Source organism: Vitis vinifera, chromosome 14 (assembly GCF_030704535.1).
Source record: "Vitis vinifera cultivar Pinot Noir 40024 chromosome 14, ASM3070453v1".
Classification (NCBI taxonomy): domain Eukaryota; kingdom Viridiplantae; phylum Streptophyta; class Magnoliopsida; order Vitales; family Vitaceae; genus Vitis; species Vitis vinifera.
The window spans coordinates 26710307-26727495 of NC_081818.1; the positions used below are offsets into that span (position 1 = coordinate 26710307).

Sequence of the window (17189 nt, forward strand, 5' to 3'; positions counted from 1 at the left end):
AGCAAAACAATTCTCGTTGCAGAAGCATTCTCGTCATAGAACCTGACTATAATTTATTTAATTATTTTTTTAAATGATCAAATCTGTAATCATTGATTTTAAACTTAAATTTAAAATTATAGTTATTTACTATGATTTTGAATTTAATTAATTTTTTTCATACATATAAAATTTTGTTGTTTTATTTAAAATATTTTAGTTTATTAATTATCGTCGTAGAACCATAATTGGTAACTATAATTTATTTAATTATTTTTTTAAATGATCAAATCTGTAACTATTGATTTTAAACTTAAATTTAAAATTATAATTATTCACTATGATTTTGAATTTAATTAATTTTTTTCATATACATAAAATTTTGTTGTTTTATTTGAAATATTTTAGTTTATTTAAAAATAAATAAATTTATTATTATAATTTTAATTATATTATTTTTATTTTCTATTATTATTGTGTAAGTGGTTAATAAATTTATGTGATTATTTTAAATATATATATAAAATTTTTATGGGTTTTGATTATTTTAAATTCTTTTAACATTTTTAATTTCTCAAAAACCGTTTATATATATATATATTCGATGAATATCATATTCAACAACTTGAATACCTACAAGTTTTGAGAAAATTATACCAATATTTTTTTAAGGAAATTAAACAAATTTCAAAAGAAAAAACTTATAAAAAATTTAGACTTAAAATCGTAATTGGCGATTAAAAATTGAAAGTTAAGTTTTTTTAAGCTCAATGACCGACTCTGGTGGAAGCTTCGTTGAAAGATGGTAGAGTGGAGAATGCGTATGGAATTGAAAAAGGATTATTAATGGTCAAAACTCAAGACACTGGTCACATGCGGCTGACCGTACGGCCATACTTCATAGCTCGCCCGAACCATCAAAGATATTAGGTCCTACACAGGTCATAAAGGGAGAATCGAGGCAGTCAATTTATACATGGAAAGAGAAAGAGTAGTACAGGCATTGTTTAATATAATATGGGGAAAAGTGTGTTTCCAGTTTGTTTAATATAATATGCCTGTAATGGACTCTAAATTAAACTCCTAGGGCCTCTCCCAATTTGCCAAAACTGATACAATCCTAAAGCTGTCACCTCTCTGCGCTCTTACCATAGCTGTTGCTCTAGAGTTTTTAGTTTTTACTTCTCCCCCTCCACTCGTTTTGGCCGGAGGCCCAACGTTTATGTGGCCGAGAAGCCATGAAAGAAGCAGGAGAAGTTGCCAAGTTTCAGAAAAACTTGGACCCACAAGCCCAAGAGTTCCGACCAAGAAACCCTTCATCCAATAACCAGATTGGTACCCCTTTTCAACCCCATATTTGCTATGCCTATCCTTTTTCCTATGTATCTACTCCGGTCATGTCGCAGCCTAGTCTCGCCGCCGGAACCCCGCTGCCTCCGGCGGCTCCGGGGCCCACCAGGGTGGTGCTACTGAGTTGTGTGCCGACCGATGTGAGTGAAGCGGCGGTGAGGATGGAGATGGAGGGGTTTGGAGAGGTGGGGGCTGTTGAGATGGAGAGGTTGAGAGATGGAATCGTGATCGTTCATTTCTATGACTTGAGGCATGCGGAGGAAGCGGTGATGGAGATTCAAGAGCAGTACATGCAGCAGCAGAGCAGGTTGAGGAGGTTTTATGAATACGACGCCATGTTGTTTGGCCATCTGGGGTTGGAGAGGCAGAGCTTAGTTGTTCCGGTTGCTTTTCCAGCACGTGGACTCATCGCCGGCAGGGCTGTCTGGGCTCAGTTCTCGGCGCCGGAGTCCACCACCCCCACTCCTGATGGGCATAATCAGGGGACACTTGTCATTTCCAACTTGGATTCTAAGCTCTCTGAAAGCAAGCTCAAGGAAATCGTCCAAAACTTTGGTATGTATGTCATAAAAATATGAAAACTTTTATCAGTTCCTTGTCAAATTTTCTTTCTTTTCTTCAAAATTCAATTGTATATCTTGCTGTCTATTGTAGCTGAAATTTTCTCTTAGCTTTTCTTTTCTATTTTGCTTTTGATAAAGAACCAAATGTATGAGTACTACACAGGCATTTTCCTTCTGAAAAATGCTAGATTACTCTAGGAGTGGGGGTCCAACATTTGATGTGGCTCTGCTAAAAGGCATAACCTCTCCACCATTTGAGTAGACACCACATTCTCAAAGCTGCCATCATCAATAATAACATTACACACCTTGCCATGGGAGGTGCATCTTGTATGAAAAATACTCTTTCGCAACCAATCTTCTTCGCCTTCATGGCCATTAGTTAGATTACTTTGCATGATAAGAGATTCCCCTTCATCAGCATAAGTAACTTCCTCTTCTTCACTCAGAATGGCAGAGTCATTTTGAGAGTTTTTTATGACCTCCTCATCGCTGTCTTCTTCCGGCATGCTGACAATTCTGCGATTAGGGCATTCTGAAGCCATATGTCCATATCCATGACACAGAAAATATCGTCGGAACTAGTTTTCAATGAGCTTATCCGCCCGTTATAACCAGCTCCATCATCACCCTTGGAAGCTATTTTGGATGTGGGTTTTACAGTGGGATTGGCCTTTGCATTAGAGATATGTCCCCGGCTAGAAGGTCCATCTCTATCTCGAGGCATAAGTCAAAACCCACTACCTTTTACTTCCTTGTATTGCTTTTTTACTTTAAGGGCAAGCTTGCACACATCACCACAAGTCCAAAGGCTGTAATTGGATGGCACTGCCAATTTCAAGCTTCAAACCTCCAAGAAAATGAGCTATGGTTTGTTCTTCAGGTTCAACAAGATCACATTTCATCATGAGGTGGTCAAATTCCGCTGTATGTTCTTCTGCAGACAGCTCCTTTTGTTTGAAGTTGTGAAGCTTAAGGAAAACATCTTGCCAATACATGTCTGGCAAATATTTTCTCTTAAGTTCCCTTTTCATCTTTTCCTAAATCATTATTCTTCCCCTTCCTTCGTGAGCCCTTTGCTTTTTAAGATTTTCCCACCATGAAGAGGCATACTTTCTCAACCTGATTGCAACAAGTTTCACCCCAAGAACTTCTGAAACTTCTTTTGTGGTCGACCACCTGTTCACTTCTGAAACTTCTTTGTGGTCGACCACCTGTTCCAAAGTGTGAAGCCAGTCAATAAACTCATCTGGCTGCGTTCTGCCTTCAAATTCTGAGATATCAACTTTAACATCGAAATCTCTTAGAACATTGTGATTCCTTTGTACATGAGGAGGAGAGACTTCTCTTGAATGTTGGCTTGGATCTCCGTGAAAAGGATTGAGGTCTTCATTTTCACTACTAGAGCCTCATGCTCTATATCATGATGGGTTCATTGTGCCCCAGAGTCTCATAACATTCTAAACGTTGTTGCAGCTGCTGCACTTGACTTCTTAATTCTTCCACCTCAATGTCACAAACATCTCTTTCATCAGCAGGGCATTCTTCTTCAACATTTTGTGTGCGATGACAACAACCAGCCATGAGAACTTAGGACCTATGTTCTGATACCAAACTCATACCGGAAATCTGGAGAAAACAGAGGATAAAATACAACGAACTCTCAAGGGATGCAGAAATCACCACCCTTTGAGTCCGCTGGAAACTTGGAACTCACCACTCAATGGAATCCACCAAAGAGATACAAAGTTCTTTGAAAAAAAAAGTACTCTCTATTGAATTGAAGATGTCTTCTTTTCAAGTACCCAAAAACTTCCCCCCATATTATTCAAAAGGCTTATATAGCTTACACTTGGAACAACCCTCCAAGAATAGGATTCCAAAGCACCTAACTTATATTTTCAATACCAAACTAAGTGAATTCCAAGAAGTTTTCTAACTGAAAAATAAATGACACCTTAGGGACTTACAGAAGAACTGAAACTTCACCTAGGAAATTGAGGGAAGTAAGAAAAGGAGGTAAAATTAGGAATTCCCAGGTGAGTCCCCTCTTACCAAAAAAAAGAAAAAAGAAAAAAGAAAAAAAAAACCTGCCAGATAAACACCAACTTTCTTCCAAAAGATGTTTCAAAATCTGGTTCTAATTTGGGTAAAGCTTAGGAAATTAAAGTGAGAATCTGTAGCCCCTTAGACTTTGATTCTTGGACCATGTAGGACACTCCCGTGTCAATGAGTACTACACAGGCATTTTCCTTTTGAAAAATGCTATATTACTCTAGGAGTAGGGGTCCATCTTAGGCAATTTCCATCAGTTCCACATATTTGCTTCCCTTTTGCTGTTCATACTTTATAATGATTTATCACGACTTGGCCTTTTCCACCTTTTCCACCTTTTGCCTCTCTATTCTGTCCTTTCTTCCTCCATATTGTTGCTTTCTTAGGGTGCTAACTGATAACTATTTGTATTTTTGTGGGTTTACTCCATAACTAATCTTGGCTTTGGCAATAAACATGAAAATACATAAAATCATCTAATTCAGGGCATGTGAAGGAATTCAGAGAAATGACACCCAAACAGCAGAAGTGGTTTGTAGAGTTCTTTGATACCAGAGACGCTGCTAGAGCTTTTTCAGAGCTGGATGGAAAGGAAATTTATGACAAAAAACTTATAATTAAATTCAGCTGCTCAGGTGGCTATGGCAGAATAAAGTCCAGTACTGCAGCTGCGACGGCCACCACCAGTTACAATGACATTAACTCAAGAAAAATTATTCATTCAAGAACAGCCCTATGCTCGCCACATGTTACTGGAGGTATATTACAAAGTTGTCGCTCAAGCTCAGTTGCTCCTTCTGCTTCAGTACACCTTTCTCAAGCCTTACTGCCTACAAAAAGACCCACCTTCAGGACAGAGAACAGTAGTAGGAAGGGCATTGGAAGGTCAAATTGTGGATCAATAGCTCCAATTTCCTCATTGTCCTTGGGTGAAGATGGGAGTGAATGTACCAAATCCAGTGGGAAATTCTTGAGAAAAGTGAATTACAGCCATCAAAAGGTACCCACAGTCAAGCAACCCAGGAAGAGGGGGCAAAAGAACCCGGATTCTCACTTTTTGATCAATGTTGATGCTATAGCTGAGTCCAATTCGAGAGACACCCGGACCACTGTGATGATCAAGAACATACCCAACAAGTACAGGTAACTTTCTTAGCATCCATACTCATTATAAACCTTTCTTATGTATATTATTCTTCTGGGCTTTAACCCTAGTTTGTTCTGGTAATGGGTTTTATATATTACTGAATTTATATGTGATCTTTGTTTCGCAGTCAGAAACTGCTTTTGAATATGCTAGACAATCACTGCATCCTCTCTAATGAGAAGATTACAGGAGATGATGAGCCCTTGTCTTCCTACGACTTCGTCTATCTTCCTATTGATTTCCAGTAATATATATCTATATATTTTGATTCAGAATTTTCTTTGTCACAGATTTTGTGTCATGCATATACTTTTTTAAGTTTTAATTCTACCCGCTGATGTTTTTTTAACATGTGACATGCCACAACAGTAACAAATGCAATGTGGGATATGGATTTGTGAATCTTACGTCTCCCCAAGCTGCATGGAGACTCTATAAGGCTTTCCATTTGCAACAGTGGGAGGTCTTTAACTCCAGAAAAATTTGTGAAGTCACTTATGCTCGCTTGCAGGTATTCTCTCTTTCTCTCTTTCTCTCTCTCTCCCTTCTTTCTCTCAGCTTAGTGTAATTGTTTTCTTCAAATGTTCTTTTAATTTTCGATTTTTTTGGGTGGGGTGGGTGTAATTAGGGTTTGGAAGCTCTGAAGCAGCACTTCAAGAACTCAAAATTTGCATGCATGGTGGACGACTACCTTCCAGTCATGTTTTCTCCACCCCGAGACGGCAAGCAAATGTCCGAGCCAGTGCCTGTGGTTGGCTGCTCCATCTCTGGCATCAGCCATGGAAGACATGAGGAGAAGGTTGATGGGGAAATGGTTGAGGAAGTTAATGGTGATAATGGTGATTGTAGCTCAAATCCCAGCAGCAAACATGATGATGAATAGTGAAGCCAATTCCCATCTCAGATTGACCTCAATTACATGCTCTACTGCACTTACTTGGTCATACAATAGGTCATTAATGTTGGGCACAAGTGCCGGCATTGGATCTCTGAGCTGTTACTCTCTCAACAATCGAATGCTTTCTTGGTTATGGCTTCTAATCGTGTAAGATAAGATCTCTTTATTTTGTATTTTGTATTTTGCATTTTGTATGTTTTTTTCTTGTTTGCTTCTAGTAAATTTTCAGGTAACGCTTGAAATCACCATAAAAAACAATAATGGAAAGACGAAAATAAAACAGTTGACATGATTTGACTTAAAAGTTTATAAGTCAAGGGACCAAATGGAAGAACAATTTTTTCTATTGATAAAGGAGATTAAGATCTCTTCATATGTTTATTTTTTAATTAAACAAGGATATTTCATTTAAGAAATTAATTATTTGGTTATTAAAGATAATAAGAAAGGAAGGTGAGACGCTTTTCTTCAAGACCTAAAGCAAGACTACCAAGGACTTACTCCTAAAAGAAAAATTAGCATTACAATTCCCTGCAGGGTGAAAAAGATGATCAAAATTTTCATTTCTTTTAGCAGATAGGGGGCTGTTGAAACCTCGTATTTGTGGGGAGGGAATCAGATTGATAGCTATAGCCATGCCGAGCAATGATAATGCAATTTGCAGCCCAAACGGAAAGTATATAAAAAGGTGAAGACCAGCCAGCTTTGTAGGGCCAACATGTGCAGTGCAAATATAGTTTAGGTGGAGTCCACGTCCAGCTGCTCTTGGTGCATTTGGGTAATGTTTGTCAAATCATATGCACAGTGGCCTTCTGGGCTAAGTCATGGTCATCACTCATGGAAGGCATCATTTTGTATGCTTTGTTGCACCATCTCATCAGTGATCCTCTATATGATCTATTTATTGATGGTGGAGTGGAGGTCCCTCCATCTGTTTTCCTGAAAAGGGCCCTTGTCTTCTTTTTTTGAGCCCGCAGTCAAACAATAAAGTACAAATAATAGAGCATCTTCCTCACATCAGTTTCCTGTTCATGCCATACCAAAGATTAAAAAAAAAAAAGGTGACGCCACCTCTTGAATGTATCAGTATGTGTTAGTGTTACACGAATAGACACTGATTACGCTTCACTCCTTTTTCTGCAAATTTTCCACAGTATTGCTTTTCCAAGAAATACACCAATATCTCATACATTTATATATACATTTTCAGTAACACAAATATCAAGGGATACTGAGATGAGAATATATATCTCAGAGCTCCATGCCAAGCTCTAATTCAAAGGGGAACTGGGATTCATGTTAGAGATGAATGGTTTAGTACATTTGAGGCCGACAAGGAGAGATTAGGAGAACTTATATTTAGGAGACGAATACCGACAAGGAGCCACCATTTTGAATCCCATGGCAATTCCACTATGGCTCCTTTCTTGTTCTTGTACGTTTTTGTGGGCACTAGAGGGTGCAGTTATGGGCAGAGCTGGGTGTCTACGGTTTTGTCTAGTATTGTAGTAACAATGATGAACCACGATATGAATTTTCTTTTGGTTGGCACTTGGCACTGCTAATTAAAGAGGTCTCGGTGACCGGGCACGCATGCGTGTTCTCGGAACCATCAAGGCCACAAATTTGGCCACTGGGAGTGATGCTTATAAAGATAATGCCAGTACTGGTATGATCATCATATTATATAAAAGCTACTTTTGAGCTATCTGCTCTGCATGGGTTCTCCTCTTGGTTATGGGATGCTACGCTTTCTCCTCCAATAATATATCTTTTTGCTTCATTCTTTAATAGCCCGAACAAGGGATCGCAACTCATGATGCTAGCTAGAGTATTTTACCTTATCTGTCACTAAAGGTGGCCCTTGGACTTGAAATATACATATATCTTGCTCTTCAAAGCCATTCATGATGCAGTTGAGCAACTAGGGAGTTTAGAAAAAAAATTTCCAATACAGAGGTGTCTCATTCCTGATTTTTTTGAAAGAGGTTTTGGATTTCAAAACTATTTGTAATAAGTCTAATGACACATCATGGTAAAGTTGTTTTTGCAATTGGAAAGCTTTTAGGCAACCAATCTTAATATATATAAGGTATTACAAAGTTAAAAAACAATTAGAAAACAAGTTGATGGGTATAAAACTATATAGAATGGGATTGAAATTGTTGACGTAAGCTGTCCACAGGAGATTGTGTGCAGTAATTGTAGGGATCTTTGATTACCAAATTTATTCCTATGCTTATGGATCCACTAGGATCTTGGCTTAGAATAGTGAAGAACTGTTTAATTTTTCTTAGAATATATATATATATATATATATAGCATGAATATTATGTAAGAGATGGTGAATAGAACTGTTTCTCAATATGGTATATATTAGAACATATATTCTAGGACTTTTAGGATGTCTATTTCAATCCAATTATGAGAGAAACTTGTGAGAATGGAAAAACTAGGATATTAAGAGTAACGGAGGGAAGCCTTGATAGAACAAACTCATGGAGATTCTTCTGCTAACTCAATCCTTGAAGACCTAACATCTAGAATGACCCAAGTATTGACCTAGACCCAAGCCTCTCTTCAAACATCAAACCATGATTCTTCCGTCATACAGATTAGCATCAATTTAGACGACACCAGCTATGTGCTATGGTCCCAAGTTGTAGAGATGTATATCTTGGGCAAAGACAAATTGGGATATATAAATAGGGATTTTCCCAAATCCAACCAATAGATCCCAATTTTAAGGAAATGAAGAATTGAAAATGCAATTGTGAAAGGGTGGCTAATCAATTCCATAGACTCGAGTTTGATTAGTAATTTCATCAGGTTTCCAATGACAAAGGTTGTATGGGATACCGTTGCTATGACTTATTTTGATGACATTGACACCTCTTAAATCTATGATCTCAAGAGGTAGGTGATGATACTAAAATAAGGAGAGAGACCTATTGAAACATACCACAACAACTTTCAAGGATTGTGGAGATAAGTTGACTTTTGTTGTCTAAATCTGATGGAATGTGAAATTGATATACAAAAATATAATTCAATCTTACAAGATAAAGTTCATATCTTTCTAAACGGACTAGATGATTGTTTTAACAAAATCTGGGGAGATGTGCTCCAAACAAGGCCATTTCATATGGTGGAACAAGCGTGTGCCTATGTTTATAGAGAAGACTTGAGGTAAGTGACAAAGAATATACTACATTTGGTGACACCATTCTCTTTAAACGACATAAATCAATAAACCATATACCACAACAACAAATTTCTCTCCAAATACTTTCTAGTGGGATGGGTGGAGATTTTACCAAAGTTAGGCCTAAGAGTGGGCCTTCACACACAAGAGGCAGAAATCCCAATATGACTACAAAGGAAAAATCACATTTAGAAGGTGGAGGGTGTACACACTATGGAAATCTAAAACATCACATATTATGGAAATCTAGAACATCCTTATGAAACTTGTTTCAAGTTACATGGGTATCCAGAGTGGTGGAATGAGCTTAAAGCCAAGAAAAAACATGATGCTATTGTTAATGCACCCTTGATGAATGTTGAGCCTCGGTTATCCTTCATTTTTTCTCTATCAAATATCCTATTAGTTCCATTTCTCTGAAGTAAATTATTATTTGCAAGCCAAGAGTGGAAATGCATGTGAAAAATGAGAAAATTTCAGGCTATGTGGGAACTAAACTATTAAGCATAATCTATCTTGGTTTTTGTCCTTTTCAGGATATTCTCACCAAGGTGATTATTGGTTATGGGACTAAAAGAGAAGACTTTATTATATAGATGATTTTAGTCTAAACAAAACAAATAATGTGCATTAGTCTAATATCAAAGAACAACATATTTGATTGTGGCACCACTAGTTGGGGCCTCCATCCTTTAGTTATTTGAAACACTTAATTCTAGATTCATTTTCAAATTTGCATGATTCAGATTTTAAGTGTGAAACTTGCATTCTTGCTAAGAGCCATCGTGTACCTTATCCAACAAGATTGAATAAATGCGAGACTCCATTTACTTTAATCCATTCCTAATGTCTAGGGGCTTGCTCTTATTTCTATCTCTTTAGGTATTAGTTAATTTGTGACCTTTGTTAATGATTATAAACACATGACTTGGCTTTACTTGATGAAAAATAAACATAATGTATTTAGTATATTTCGATTTTTTCATACTATGATCAAAACTCAATTCTCAACAAACCTTCAGATTCTTTGCTATGATAATGGTGGAAAATGTTTCAATCATGAATTTTAAGAATACTTCAAGGCACATAATCTTTATCATGAAAAGCACTTGTTCTCAAACACTGCAACAAAACGGTACCGTTGAGAGAAAAAACAGACACATTTTCAAACATCTTAAGCTCTTTTAACTACACGACTCATGTTCCTTAAGGTTATTAGATTGGCATAGTTGTTATTGTCATATATTTATTGAATTGAATGCCTTTTAGAGCATTGAAGTTTAAAACTCCATTTCAAGGTCTCACCTATCATAGACCTTTGCCTTCTATTTCAATGCTTTCTTCTTGAACATTTGTTTGTGTTGTTTATGTTCATCTCCTAGAAAATTACAATGAACAACATATGGATCCCTTTATTTTAATGTTTCATCCTTGAACATTTGGAAGTGTTGCTTATATTCATCTCCATAAAAAATCAGCAAACAAAACTTGATTATGTGTTGTTCGTTGTATTTTTTTGAAGTATGCATTACAGAAAAAGGGTTATCAGTGTTCTGATCCTACTACCAAGCATTTTTACATCACCATGGATGTTACTTTTCTTCAATCTGAGCCATTTTTTCCAAAACTAGTCTCTCATTTCTCTTTTTAGGAGGAGATACCAAGTAAAAAGAAAAACAAAATTGGGAAAATTGGTTAGTTTTTAAAGACGTGGAAATTTTAGCTAACATTTTAGAAGTGACTATTTTGTGTGGTAACTTGGTTAAAAACAATGAAGGTTGACCAACCTTAGTTGAAGTTCAGCCATGTGTGTTGACTAATGAACCAATGGTGATAGCTATGGAACAAAGAGAAGAAGCTAAAGAAGCTAAGACAAAAAATGAGAAGTCTTTCTCTCACTCTTTAGTACCAAAAAACAAATCTCCTAAGAAAATTCCTAAGGAAAATTTATAAGCTATCTTCTATTGGTGTTTTAAATGACTTTATTATCTATAAATTACTGTTCAGGCATAATTATGGGAAACTACCCAACTATTACTTACCTGACTATGAAAAAAGAATATCAAAATACCTAATTGCTAATCATGTCTCAACCCAAAGATTATTCAAACCCCACAAAACCTTTGTGCACAAGTTGTCTTTTGATCATGTTCCTAGAAAAGTGGAAGAAGTTGAGTGATCCCAAGTAGATTCAAACAATAATAGAAGAAATGAAAGCACTACAGAAGAATGATATATGGACTTTTGTACCATTGCCAAGAGGAAAGAAAGTGATGAGGTGTAAATGGGTGTTTCCATCAAACATAAGACCGATGAATTGATAGAAAGATACAAAACAAAACTTGTGGTAAAAGGATATATCTAGACATACAGTATAGATTATCAGAAGACTTTTTCACTAATGGAAAAGTTGAATATTGTTAAAGTATTGTTATCTCATGTGGTAAACTTAGATTGGCTGTTGCATCACTTTAATGTAAAGAATGTCTTCCCTTATGGGGATCTTAAGGAAGAAGTATATGATTTGTGCCCAACTGGTGTCTCAACTGATTCGTGTTCAGCTTGTGCTTCTTGATTGAGGAAGTAATCAACAAAATTTATTACCTATAACACCATACACTAGGGTAGCAAAGAAAAAGCTACTATAGTATAATGGCTCTAGGGTTGTTCACTGGGAATGATTAACAAGCAATCAATGATACCAATTCCAAGTGAATTGGTCTTGTTTCATTTCATGGTTAGCTTAAGAAGTAAAACACAAACTTTGATTGGTAAAAGTTGAGACTTAAACTAACTAACTTAACAGAAGTTTGGAATAATTTAGGAAGAAAAGCATTCCTTGGAGATTTAGGTTCACTGGGGTGGTTCCTCATGCAAAAGACACGGCTTTGGTCAGAAGGTTCATTTCCTCGCATTAGAGATTCAACATATAGTCAATTCTCTAACCGGTGATGTACAAAGACTCCTTCAATTAGATTTCACTTTAATTCTCTCACTGATGCACTTTGCAATGGTTTAAGCCTCTCACTAAGCCTTAACCATTCAAGGTGATCTTTAACCTTGGATTACCCGTCAAAAGCTCGCAAGAGATAACTAATGGATGCCTCCTAGGAGTCCAAAAGCTTACCAAGTGTTGGCTATTCTAGAAAATCCTACCCTGAAGTCACCTCCCAGAGGCTCGCAAGGGGTAAACTAGTGCATTTCCATGGTGGGAAATCACTTGCCTTACCAAGTGTTGGCCCAGGTAACTCCAAGGTGTTTTAAGTTAACTAAAAACATAGAAATCACTAAAGGATTTCACTTCCTCTTCATTATTAGTTAAAACCACAGAGCTTTGCATTCTTGTATTTGGAACCTTCCCCGGCAACCTTAGCTCCAAGGAATTAGAGGTTTAGTTACTCATTCTCTGGGGAAAACTCCTCAGAGAATTCATAACTTAGAAATAAAATGAAAATACAAAGTGAGAAGGTAAGGCAGTAGAAAGAAAATAGACTTTACTTGCTTACCCAAACGTTTACAGAAGGAACTCCTCTCCGAGAACAGGCTCCCGAGAGGTATATATATCAACATAATATAAAACTAATTGTTACAAAGATATTTAGTCTTTTTACTAACTTAAAAACTAAGGAATCATGTAATTGGTGGTTTACAAGGAGTATTTTGGGATTTAGACAACAAAAATCTAATGGAAAATATCTCCCAATGTCGGTAGCAAACTTCGGGAGGCTTCAGGAACCATTTCGCAGGAGAAAAATGGTGTCTGCGAGATTTCGCAGACACCCAAGAGGGCTGCGAAATTATTTCGCAACACTGAGCTATCTTCACAGGGCTGCGAAGTTGGCTTCCACTTTGAGGTTCCAAGTTTCCTTCTCGCGGCATAAATCGTGCATCGTCAAAAGGAGAAACACCTTACTGTACAAAAATGCTGCGAAATCACTTCGCAACAAAAGGGTGATTTCGCAACACTTTGCAAAATGCTTCCTTCAGCTCAGAGTGATTGGCTTGTAATGGCTGCAACTTCCTCGTTTCAACTCCGAATTGCACACCGTTTGAAGCATTGGATTGTTGAATTCCTGAGCTTTGAAATGGTATATAGCATGCATCATTTGAACTTCAGAAAGTGCTCCAAAAGTGGCTGCTACGACTGTCATCAAGAATAGGCTTCATGGCAGATTCTCTTTGCTTTTTCTCCTTGCAATCCGGATTCACTCTTGGAAAATGACTTCTAAGCTTTGCCCAAGATTCCTCATAGCTCTCCTCAGTCTTGACTTGCTTTGGTGATCAAAATACTAACAAAAACACCAAAACTTACACAAAGTGATCAAAATTGCTTTAAAGGATCCTTAACATGCCAATTGAGTTAAAAGACCTAAACTACTACTCAAAAGTGTTTAAAAGGATTAATTACAGGCTATCAAATAGCACTTTTTGAGTAGTAATCAGTATACATGAATATTCTAGTTGACTATATGACTCTATCACAAACTGAGGTTGTATGCAAGTTAAAAAAAGGCATTGTATGGTTTGAAGCAATTACCTTAAACTTGGTTTGGACGTTTTACTTTAGCTATGAGGAAGTATGGTTTCAAACAAAGTAATTAGTATTATACCTTATTCTTGTAACATCAATAAGGGAAGGTAACAAATTTAATAATCTATGTTGATGACATGATTATTAAAAGAAACAATAAGGAGAACATTTCTAGATTGCAGGAATATTTGACAACTAAATAAGACATAGATGGAGAAGTAAAAAACAAAAAATGGAAATCTATGACTAAAGGACTTTGTGAGTTTCTTTAACTAAAGAAGTTGTTGAAAGAAATTGAATATTTGTTCAATTATGCAATGAATCTATTTTTCCATAATAAGATGACAATAGATATTTCATACAATCTAGTTAAATATGATCATATAAAACACAATCCAACAAAGCATTCTATAACTCACTAGACAAGTTAGACATTAGAGACATCTATACGCCAACTTGAGGGGAGTATTGATGTGAGCTGTCAATAAGAGATTGTGTAGTAGTTGTAAGGGTCTTTCATTACCAATTTTTTTCTTTTGATTATGAATTCACCTTTATCATAGCCTAGAATAAGCATGTATACTTTGTAAAAGATTCTCAATAGAAATTTGGCTTTGCTAAAAGCTATAAGTTTAATTAGATTGGATTTGACTCTAATATCTTCACTATAATGCATTTCTCTCTCTCTCTTTATATATATATATATACTTTTATTAGTTCAAACTAAAATTATTAAATTAAAAGTTTTAAGTGCAATGTTACATAATAAGAGAGAGGCTATACATTCTAATAAATTGACCCCATAAAAAAAATTAAATATATTATATCAAAAGAAAAAACAGTACATAAATTAACAATTCAAATATCACAATATTATAAAATAAAAAGACATAACTACAAGAATTAAAATATTTATATAAAAATGACGAATTTAACATGACACTTTACAAATTCTAGAAAAACATTTATTTACAATATATAATTAAAACAAAAGGATAATAAATAAAACTAACTAAATAAAGTACAATAAAAAGGAAGACAAAGAAATAGAAACTGACCAAAAAAATCAAATGATTACTAGTTGTCCTCTAGTAAATTCCTAATCACCCAAGTAGCTCTATTTGGTCCCCTCTCGACTTTTAAAGGGTTCACGCGATAAAGACTTCACCAGACTGAGTTCTCAAATTCGATCAATTGACCACTTCTATCTAATGGTGTGCTAAGAGACCATTTTGTCGTGTTTAGAAGCAAGCAAAGGCATCCTATATTGCTAAATAGGTGGCTACTATGCAAATGTTAGGTATAGGATGGTAGAGCACAAAACGATGCCTGGCTCAACATGATAAGACTGTGCTTGGTCAACGACCTATTCCAACAAGATAAGCATTCTAGATTGTCTGTCGACAACTAATCACGAGCTAAGCATGGACTCCTAAGCGTCGCCCATGGGGAACGTTCAATGGCATGCAGTTGAGCTCTATTTATGAACTGAGGGTTTACTATGACTATCACCTAGCCAATGATAGTGCACCAACATAAAGCTATTTAAGTAGGCTAATCTCCACATGGAAGGGGATATGTCCTTGTCAATGGAAGAATCCAGTCCATTCTTTCTTGCATCCCTCTGTCTATAGCCATAACTCAAAGCCAATCTTTTCATATCAATTCCTTGTATAAATTAGCATAACTTGATTGTAGAGGGATATAGTCGGGTTTCGCTTCGATTGCACCTTTATGCTAGTGTTTGGAATAAACTGGAGGGAGATGACTCAATTGGTCACCATTACCAGGGGAAGATCGTTGTTGGAACTAATTTCTTGCTAACTGGAACTTAGAACTTAGAGCTCGGGTACCAACAAAAACCTAAAAAATGAATATATAGCGGATGCAAATGAAAATTACAAGCATAATTTTCATATAAGAAATTAATTTCTTTGTAATAATAAGAATGTTATCATATTTCTTTAAACATTCTCTTTCCATTTTTTAAAATATTTTATTCATTTAAAAAAATTAAATAATTTTCACTCTAAAGCTTTATTTTTATTTTTTTAATTTATATATATATATATATATATTTATTTATTTACAAATATTTTTTACTATTATGTATTATAGTCTACAACTTCTTTTTTTATTTTTATTTAGGCTATGTTTGGTTCAAAAAATTTGAAAGAAACTAAAAGGTAAAGAAAAATAAAAAAATAGATTAAAAGTTGATAAATTATTTTTTTTGTTACTTCAAACTCATTTTATTTATTTTAATTCATCGATATAAATATTAAATAATTAAAAATTAGTAAGTTTTTAATTAGTTTTAATTATATTTGTTTTTCTTTAATTTTTTTTATAAAACAACTAAACATGAAAAAATTATTTTTTTTTACATTTTTTTTTTCTTAATATTTTTCAGAAACCAAACATAACCTTAATATATTTTGTTGAATATTCACTCTTTCACATATCAAAATAACAGATTAAATAAATATGAAATGAATAATATATTAAAAAATTAATATATGTAGGATTATTTTAGAGAAGGAAAATTATGCAAAAAAAAATATGTTAAAAGAAATATGTAATGCACGAACCTCGAAAATAATAAATAAAAGCACTCATTCTCCCCGTGGGCTTAGCCTGATTGGAAATTGTAACAGGCCTTGTACAAGCACGCTGGGCTTGGGGGATTCCTGGAGATGCACATTAATTCAATGGGTTGTGACTTGTGAGGAGCCATGGAGCCAGCGGCCCAGCGCCTCATCAGATTCACTGGAAGCATTGTCTTCATGCTTGGATGGTAAATAGCTAGTCGGAATTGGTACTCTTTTGTACTTCCCAGCCGAAAATGGGTTGAAATTGTACTTGGATTCAGCCCTCATTCAACATTTTAGCTTACACTAGGTGGAATAGTAACGAAAATCCCCTTTGGTGGAACAAATTCCCCATTCCTTATGAGGAATATATATATATATATATATATATATTTTGACAGAAAACTTATAAATTTTAACACATAAATTATATAATAGATCAACACTTAAACAAACAAACTAAAAAAAGATAAATAAAACTTGCTCCGATTTGGAGATATGCGTGTAGACACAATATCCTAAAGTTACTATGCCTACGATATGCAAGTATTATTGATTGATAGTTGCTTTAAGATACAACCCTAATAACTCTCGGCAATGTTTTATTTATGAGCACGTTGAAAGGAAGATTGATTAAACCATTAAGAACTCATTGTGTAAGAAAAGAAGAAAAATAACAAAAAGAGATTGAATTTTTTGGATCACTTTAAGAGGTAAGGAAGACTCTTTCTTTCAAAGGTAAACATGAGAAAAAAAAAACCATTATAAAGGTAAAGAAAATGATAATTATTCCTAATCTCAAAAATCTTAATAAATATAAATGTTTATTTTTTTGTATATAATATAATTGAGCAGGGACGAAGACAGGTT

At 35.2% G+C, this 17189-nt stretch overlaps 1 protein-coding gene across 1 annotated transcript; it reads left to right on the top strand.

Annotated features, from left to right (window-relative positions):
• The first annotated feature begins 1015 nt into the window (after positions 1 to 1015).
• Positions 1016 to 6165, top strand: LOC100266431 (uncharacterized). The gene is made up of 5 exons (XM_002271350.5): positions 1016 to 1884; positions 4433 to 5090; positions 5222 to 5338; positions 5464 to 5605; positions 5723 to 6165. The coding sequence occupies exons 1-5, from the start codon at positions 1218 to 1220 to the stop codon at positions 5975 to 5977; spliced, it is 1839 nt and encodes a 612-aa protein (XP_002271386.1). The 5' UTR covers positions 1016 to 1217; the 3' UTR covers positions 5978 to 6165.
• Positions 6166 to 17189: the final 11024 nt, after the last annotated feature.

Excerpts from the sequence above, each read along its gene's own strand:
- LOC100266431 (XM_002271350.5), top strand. The coding sequence starts at position 1,218 with ATGAAAGAAGCAGGAGAAGTTGCCAAGTTTCAGAAAAACTTGGACCCA. Across the intron at positions 1,885-4,432 it reads GGAAATCGTCCAAAACTTTG|GGCATGTGAAGGAATTCAGA; the intron begins GTATGTATGTCA and ends CATCTAATTCAG. Across the intron at positions 5,091-5,221 it reads AACATACCCAACAAGTACAG|TCAGAAACTGCTTTTGAATA; the intron begins GTAACTTTCTTA and ends TTTGTTTCGCAG.